Below are 8,849 nucleotides of genomic sequence, written 5' to 3' on the forward strand. Positions count from 1 at the left end.
GCAACCGCCTCAGCACTTCCCCGAATCAGAATCCAACTTCTTTCTTCCTTTTCTCCCCGCCCCCTCGGTCCACCAATCCTACACCTAGCATGCACCGCGCCAATCTTTCCCTTCTGAGAGGGACCCCACCTTCGGCGCCTCCAAATGACAAGCGCCGCGAAGCATTGTGGTCTCCTGAGTGAGTGCGAGACCGGGGAAAGGAAAAAGAAAGCAAAAGACTAGAGTCCGTGGGGCGGGATCCACGCAAGCGCAAGGGCGGTGGTTGGGGGTGAAAAGGGGCGGTGCGCGATCTACGGCGAGCGGAGTGGGGCGGGGTCACCCGGCCTTGGCAGGGAGTCCGTGAGCCAGGAGGGGCGGGGGCTGGGTAAGGGAGCGGGCAGAGGAGGAAGTGTCATGGCGTCGGGCCGTGGAGCTTCTTCTCGCTGGTTCTTTACTCGGGAACAGCTGGAGAACACGCCGAGCCGCCGCTGCGGAGTGGAGGCCGATAAAGAGCTCTCTTACCGGCAGCAGGCGGCCAACCTCATCCAGGAAATGGGACAACGTCTTAATGTGTATCCTTTCCTATTCTTGGCCCTCTATTGCTCACGCCCTGTCCCTCTTACTTATTCTCCCGGTCGCCTGGCCTGGTGCTCCGCGAACATGGCGCCGCCTTGGTTTTCGCTGGGCCTCGGCGCGCCCCAAATAAAGGAAGGTTAGGGCTCGGTAGGCCGCATGGGGCCAAGCGGAGGAGGGAGAGGGGCCCGAGAATGCTGGCGGGGCGGCTTCGTTGTGTAATCTGTTTGGTGCCGCGAGTGGTGGTGGTGGTGGTGGTGGTGGTGGCGGCGGGGGATGGGAGTGTCTGTCGCCCAGGGGAAATAATTTTAGGGATTGTCGCAGAAAAGGGATAGTTTCGATTTTTCCCAGTCCGAGAGACTGAGAGGTAGAAGGGTTAGAGACGCTTAAAAAACTTAATTGTTCTTCGTGGCCTCTCCCGGCGCTCCGCCCCGGTTTGATGGCGGTTCTCTTGTATCCTGGGAGCGCAGTGGAGGTCTTTATATTCTTGGCGTGGTTTTGTACGGATGTGTGCGTGCGCTTTTAATGTGTTTTTGAGTTCAGACAGTTGTAGCCGTTGAAAAATATTTTCTGGACTCTCTTAAGAGCTGTATTAAGTGAAATATTCAGCAGTTATTATTTAGGATCGAGTCTCTTCTTGGCTTCCCACCCGGCGGGTGTGTGTGTATTCAGTAAGTTTTTGTCGTAGTTTTGAAAGAATGGGAGGCATTAGAAAAGGACTGTAGATCAGGAATTTTCCGCTGATTGTTTTGGAAATGAAATCTTGCTTTTCCGAAGTATTTCCTAAATGTTAACGTTCCAGCTCTCAGCTTACGATAAACACTGCGATTGTTTATATGCACAGGTTTTATATGCATCATTCTTTCACCAAGTTCAGTAGAAATGTAAGTACTTTTCTGTCCTGTGTTTTTTACTACTACCAAATTTTAAGGTAAATTTATACTCAGAAAAAAAGTTGGTCATGAATTTTACTGATGGAGTTAATATTTTAAATTAACAATAAAAGTAGATCCCGTGATAAACATTTTGCTTCAAATGTGAGGGTGGTGTTTTTTGTTTCTTTTTGTTTTTGATTTGTGATCAGTTAAACTGCCAGGCACTGTTAGGTCTTTTGAGTCAAAGGATAAATATGAAACATTTCTTTCATCAAAGTATTACTGTATCATTATGCTTCATTTAAATTTTATACTTAATATCTGAGTAATTTAAAATAGTAATGTACAAAGTGTAATTTTGCCAAGCCTACTTACTAGTCATTTCTATGATGCATTTTAATTGTGTTGGACTCATTTCAAGTATTGCAAATTGGGCTTCCTTTAATTGTGACTTTCTTTTGAAATGACTCTTTGAAAGAGGTAAGATGTCATATGTTCTGTGTATCACACATTAGCATTAGTTGTCTCCTTAGATTTTTGATGATTTTAAATGTCACGTCTTGCTTCAAATTTGTTGAGTCCGATACATGCTCATGTAATTAGTTTTGAAGTAAAATTTACACTTGAATACTGGTGCTGATTTCAAGCATAACCTTTATATTTTGACAAATAGAATAATGGTATTTAGTTAATTTTTATTTTAGGTTACAAAAGACATGAGTTTGATGTTTGTTCTCTTCATATTAACATGCATGCTGTGAGGCATCTGTTAACAAAGAACATTGCCTGTTGTTTAGAAATATTTAACCCTGCCTTAATTCTCACTTTTTTAAATACTTTACCACAGCTGTTTTTAGAATGTTATTTTGAAAGGTATATGTGGGAAAATAGACCATAGAGGACTTATGACATCTGTGGGTACTCATTAGGACTTTGGTGGTGCTGTGGTTAAGGCATTCAGCTGCCATCCAAAAGGTCAGCAGTTTGAGCCCACCAGCTGCTCTACAGGAGAAAGATGAGGCAGTCTGCTTCTGTAAATATTTACAGCCTTGGAAACTCTGTGGGGCAATTCTACTCTGTCTGTAGAGTCACTTTGACTAGGTATGGTATGACTCGATGGTGGTGGGTTTTGTTTCCAATTAGGACTTCATTTGCATGAAAACAAGCTTATAAAAAGGTCCTTAGAAAGTTTTTGAAATGGAAAAGCTTTATACATGGTTTAGATTGGTTCTTGTTTTAATCTCATGATGGTTAATCTGATTTGCTTTATCAGATTGGCCTATAGGTTTATCTTGAACAGTGTCTATTTTTATATACATTTTGGTCTCTTTTAGTCTTCTTTCTACTCTTCTTTTTATAATTCTATGTGATTCTTGCTCTGTAAATTCCATTGTCCTAGTTACTTCTTGTGCACAGCCCTTAGGTCAATGATCTTGTTATGAGAGAGGAAGCCATTTAGTAATAACATTTAGTTTGAGAGGATTAAATATTCTCCTAAAGTAGTAGTGACCTGATGAGTATTAGTATAAATGTGGATTTCCTTAAGTTGCCCTGGAAAAATGCTGGTAGAAATCACAAGTCAAAATAGTTCTGGAAATTCTTCATGTGGCTACAGATGTCCTATTTGCTGAATCAGACTTACTTTTCTACTTCCAGTAAATGATCTCACCACAAGCCTTCACTTCTTTTTTTAACCCCCCCCCCCTTCATAATTATAAGGTGCTCTAATGGCATAGTGCTTAAAGCATTTGGCTGCTAACCAAAAGGTCAGCAGTTCGAACCCACCATCTGCTCCATTGGAGAAAAATGAGACAGTCTGCTTCAGTATAGATTTACAGCCTTGGAAACCCTATAGGGCAGTTCTACTCAGTCCTAACGTGTCACTATGAGTCAGAATCAACTTGATGGCAGTGGGTTTGGTTTTGATTTTCTTTCATAATTTGTTTTGGTGGCCTGGTTGGTATACTTTACAATAAACAGCTTGCTTAAAGCCAAATTTCACAGCTTTAAATTGATTAAAACCTAAGTCACTTGCATTATTTTACTTAAATGCTGTCATTTAATTAAACTAGACTTATTTTTATTACCCTGCACAGTGTCATGTGTATGAAGGCAAACTTAAGCATTTAAAATTGACTCATTAGCAGGATAATTGAAATCTGATGGTAATTTCTAGTTTGAAAAGTATTATTGCATCCTTCATAGCTAACTATTGTCATTTTTATCTTTACCATTATAATATAAAATGGTTTTAATATTTGTTGGTGCATTTGCATCAGCCACACAGTCTCACTCTTCTATCTTTTTGCCCTATTCTTTTAGGGTGAAGGGGGTGGTCACAAATTGAATGTGAGTCACTTTTAAATTCATACTCCCCCACATCATCTGGAAAATTTTTCTTAGTAGGGTTATAATGGAATGCTATAGTAAACTTGTAAGAAGCATGAGTCTTCACCACCAAGTAAATTGAACACAACTTGGTAAATTAAACACTGTGGAGTAACAAGCTTAAATGTTACTATTCTAGTGACAAACTTATATCTATTGTTAGAATAAATATCATATATTACATTAAATATGTTTATTTGGCATGTAGTTGCTTCATTTTATTTGACCACATTAACAAGTAAAAATACCCCTTGAGATAGTGCTTTGGTTTTCAGAAAAAATTCAGTGTCAGCACGTGTGCTGGTGACCCAGAAACTGTGTTTTATCACTGAATTGTATTGTCAGTTTCTCTTGGAGGATTGGCTCACAATAGACTCAACAATGGATTCAATCATATCAAAGACCCTGGAGATGGCACAGGACTAGGCTACATTGGGTAGCTCTGGTAGCGTAGTGCCTTAGGCATTTGACTGCTAACCAGAAGTCTGGTGGTTCAGACCCACCAGCCACTCCTCGGAAGGAAGGTTGGGCAATCTACCTCCATAGTGATACTGCCTTGGAAACCCAAGGAGGGGTTGCTATGAGTCAGATCTGACTCCACAGCAGTGAGTTGGGGTTTTTTTTTTGGAGCCTACATTGTTTTGTTACACATAATGTGAAAGGAGCTCTGATGGTACACTGGATAGGTGCTCTGCTGCTAACTGAAAAGTTGGCAGTTCAAACCTACCCAGCGGCCATGGGAAAGGAAGACCTGGCAGACCACTCTCATAAAGATTGTTGTTGTTGTTGTTGTTGTTATGTGCCGTCGAGTCAGACCTGACTCATAAAGATTACAACCTAGAAAACCCTGAGGGACAGTTCTATGTCACGTGGGGTCGCTGTGACCCAGCAACAACATGTATAAGGTCATCGTGAATTGGAGCCAACTCCAAGGCAGCTAATAACAACCCTTTGCTCACTGGATGCAGTGAGCTTTTATGTAATTGGGATTTGGAATAAAAGAATTTCCTTGATAGATGACACTCATGATCATTCTGGTAGAGAATAAAAGCCCTTCAGCCAGCAGTGTCTTTAAGGCATGTACTGTGGCAAAGTGTCCTCCCCATTGTCAACCTCAGAGTAGATAGTGATCCACCTTCTCTTAGAGGCTCTGTTCATTAATTTGTTTAGTCGAGTTTATGATGCATTTGTTCTTACACCAATTCTAAGGCTAGTGAATTAAGATTTTGTAAACAGTATGCACTTTCCTAAGTATTTTTGCTGGTCATTTTCTATTCGTACAGCACCTCAAATCCATGTGATCATTTATGTTTTCTCTTTGCTTTTATTCTGTTACCTCTTTGTTAATGTACAACAATCAAAACTGCATGTAATATACCAGATTAAAATGTATATGTAGTTCTTTATATGTCCCAAGAGTACATAATGTGGTTAAAGACCTCTTGGGTTGCCATGAGTCTGAATCTACTTGACAGTTGGTTTGGTTTTGGTTTTTTAATGACTTGTAGGAATATCTTGTCTATGCCACATCTTTCTCCCATGGAGCAGCTATCTGGTGGGTTTGAACTACCTACCGACCTCTTAGTTAACAGCTAAGTGCTTAACCACTGCACCACCAAACTTTAAAAAAAAAACTAATTGCCATGGAGGCTATTCTGACTCACAGCAACCCTATAGAGTAGAACCCCCAAAGGGTTTCCAAGGCCATAAATCTTTTCAGAAGCAGATTGCCACATCTTTTTTTGTGGCTGGTGAGTTTGAACTACTGACTTTTTGGTTAGCAGCTGAGCACTTAACCACTGCACCACCAGGGCTCTTAATATAGCACATGGTAAATGAAAACAGTAGAAAAGGGCATATGAAAAACCTTCCTGTTCCAAAGCCTCCGACCCATACCTTTCAGCATCTGATGTTAATAGTTTTTGTGTATGCTTTGAGAATTCTTTTTGCATGTGCAATTGTATGTGTCTGTATCTTTCTCAGCATCAACAGGGATTTTTCTCCCATAGTTCTTGGATCTAGCACACAGCAGCAATATGAGAACATAAAAAATTGGGTTCCTCCTAGTTTGTGTTGGATGTGGCTACTCCGGAAAAGTAATTTTTAAGATGGCATAAGAAAAGTTAGTATAGATTATCTGAATGGTTCTCAACTGGGGGCGATTTTGCTACTTAGGGAATGTTGATAATGTCTAGAAATGGTTTTGATTGTCACAGCTTGAATTAGGAGTGCTGCAGGCATCTAGTTGGTAGAAGCCAGGAATGCTACTACACCTACTACAGTCAACAGGATAACCTGCCCCTGCTGACCCCCCCCCCCCCAAAGAATTAGCCAAACCGTGTTAACAGTGCCAAAGTTGAGAAACCTTCAGTTAACCTAAAGAGTGGTATGAGTGAAGGTGAAGGCTCCAGGCAGAGAGAATGCTAACGCTGTCTTATCTCAAGTAGATTAGTTTTTAATTTTTGGTGAATTTCATCTTTCCTAGTAAGAGATCATCTCCAAAAAACCAAAACCAAACTCACTGCCATCAAGTCAATTCCAGCTCATAACAACCCCCATTGGGTTTCCAAGGCTATAAATTTTTATGGAAGTCATCTTTCTTCCTCGGAGTACCTGGTGGCTTTGAACCTTTGACCTGATTAGCAGCCAAATGCTTTATCCACTATGTCTTTTTGTAATTATGAGCTTTAGAGAAACTTTTTGATTTTCCTAAAATGTAAAGTTTACATTTAGTTTGTTAATAAATACTACCTTTCTGAAGGAGCTCTGGTAGTATAGTGCCTAAGGCACTTGACTGCTAACCAGAAGGCTGGCGGTTCAAACCCACCAGCAGCCACTTCTTAGAACGAAGGTTGGGCAATCTACTTCCGTAGTGTACTGCCTTGGCAACCCAGGGAGGGGTCGCTATGAGTCAGGGCCGACTCACAACAACCTTTCTGAGAGATACTAATGTGTTTCTTAGCCTCTTGTTTCAATGTTACCATAATAATAGCAGATATTTTTCTAGTTTGTCTTTTATTTTTATGGAGGTTTTTTTTTACTTAAAAGTTTTTTATTTCTTTTTTAAATGAAATCCACCATCCTGTGATTTTGCTTTCTTTCATTATATTTATGCTTACCTAAAAGTAGGTGTTCACATGTATTTTTTTAGGTTATTTGATGATGTCATTGGAAGGGATTTTTTTATATACATACATTTTAAAATTTATTTTGCTATTGTGAATTCATACAGCAAAAGATACACCAGTTCAACAGTTTATACATGTATAGTTCAGTGACATTGATTACATTTTTCCAGTTGTGCAACCATTCTCACCCTCTTTCTCTAAGTTGTACATCCAACGTTAGTGCAAACTCACTGCCCCCTGAGGTTCCTATCTAATATTTTTGAATTATTGTCAGTTTAATCCTATACAGGTAGTTCTTAAAAGAGCATGTGGAGTTCTGGTAGCACAGTGGTTAAACATTCACCTGTTAGCCAAAAGGTTGTTGGTTCGAACCTACCAGTTACTCTGAGGGAGAAAGATGAGGCAGCCTGCTTCCATAAAGATTTACACCCTTGGAAACCCTGTGGTAGTTCTGCTTTATCCTGTAGGGTCCCTGTGAGTCTGAATCCACTCAATGGCAGTGGGTGTTTTTGTTTTGTTTTTAAAAAAAGCAGCATAATGCTCATGGAGACATTCTTTACTAATTAAGCTAAACGTTTGTTTGGGTGGCATTCATTCAGTCCCCACAGTGTAACAGTACTCTTCCCACTTCCTTCCTGTGTTTATCATTTCCCTTTGTCCTTCTTTTCCATCTCTGAGCTTTATTCCAGTGCAGATCCAGCCCTTTTGAGCTCATGTGTTGATTCACCTTATAGGCCTGTCCTTTGGCTGAAAGTTGAGATATACGGGTGAGGTCACTTCCAGGCTTAAAGGATATCTAAGGGCCATAGTCTCAGGGGTCCCACAAATCTCTATCAGACCACTAAGCCTGGTCCTATTTATTTATTTATTTAATGCATTTTATTGAAATTTAATTTATGTTCAGTGAAATACGCAAAACTAAAATGGGTCAGTGCTTTTTTTTTTTTTGGCGATGTTCCTTCCCCTCCCCTCCCACCCCCGGCAACCAACAAAGCAAGTTTCCATCTATATAAACCTTTCCTTGTTCCTCAACAACAACAAACTAAAACTATATTTGTCCTTCTGCGATTGACTTATTTCACTCAGCATAATGTCCTCCAAGTTCATCCATATTATGCAGTGTTTTGCAGACTCTACATTATTCTTTAGTGCTGTATAACATTCTTGTATGTGTATGTACCATAGTTTGGCCATCCACTCTTCCACTGATGGGCACGTAGGTTCTTTCCATCTTTTTGCTATTGTAAATAGTGCTGTGATGAACATGAGCATGCATGTATCTGTTCCTATCTTGGCTCTTATCTCTCTAGGATATATACCTAGTAATGGGATTGCTGGGTCAAATGGTATCTCCAATTCCAGCTTTCTAAGGAATCACCATATTGCTTTCCACAGTAGTTGTGTCACTTCCCAATCTCTCCACAAACCCACCAGCATTTGTTATTTTCTGTCTCATTGAACCTTGCCATCAGTGCTAGGGTGAGATGGTGTATCTTGTTGTTTTGATTTACATCTCTCTGATGGCCGATGATTGTGAGCATCTTTTCATGTATTAGCTGACCACCTGAATATCCTTGTTGGTGAAATATCTGTTCATGTCTTCTGCACATTTTTCAATTGCAATGTTCATTCCTTTGGTGTTGAGGAGTTGGAGTTTTCCATCAGTCTTAGAGATAAGTCCCTTGCCAGATATGTAATTATCAGCACATATGAACTAGCTGCTGTCATTTTTGTCATGTGATTTTTCATTGTTTCTATTTCTTTGTTCCATACAATTTTCTATACTGAGCCCATTTTGTTTATGAATCATGTTATCACTTCCTTCCTTGCTATTGTTTTAGTATTTGCTGAATATTTATGCTGGTCCTCTTTTTTATTTTGATGTGAAGGTTTATCATTTTTCTTT

The 8,849-nt window shown here is 40.1% G+C and overlaps 1 protein-coding gene across 1 annotated transcript in view; it reads left to right on the forward strand.

Moving 5' to 3' along the window:
* Positions 1–393: 393 nt before the first annotated feature.
* The window catches only part of CCNT2 (cyclin T2), a 62,169-nt gene continuing 53,713 nt past the window's right edge, over positions 394–8,849 (forward strand). The window contains exons 1-2 of the mRNA XM_007957939.2: positions 394–551; positions 1,355–1,436. Of these exons, the coding sequence (XP_007956130.1) occupies positions 394–551; positions 1,355–1,436 (240 nt within the window). The remainder of the gene's footprint in view (positions 552–1,354; positions 1,437–8,849) is intronic.

This window comes from Orycteropus afer, unplaced genomic scaffold (assembly GCF_000298275.1).
Source record: "Orycteropus afer afer isolate SDZICR_OR568_19922 unplaced genomic scaffold, OryAfe1.0 scaffold00826, whole genome shotgun sequence".
NCBI classification, from domain to species: domain Eukaryota; kingdom Metazoa; phylum Chordata; class Mammalia; order Tubulidentata; family Orycteropodidae; genus Orycteropus; species Orycteropus afer.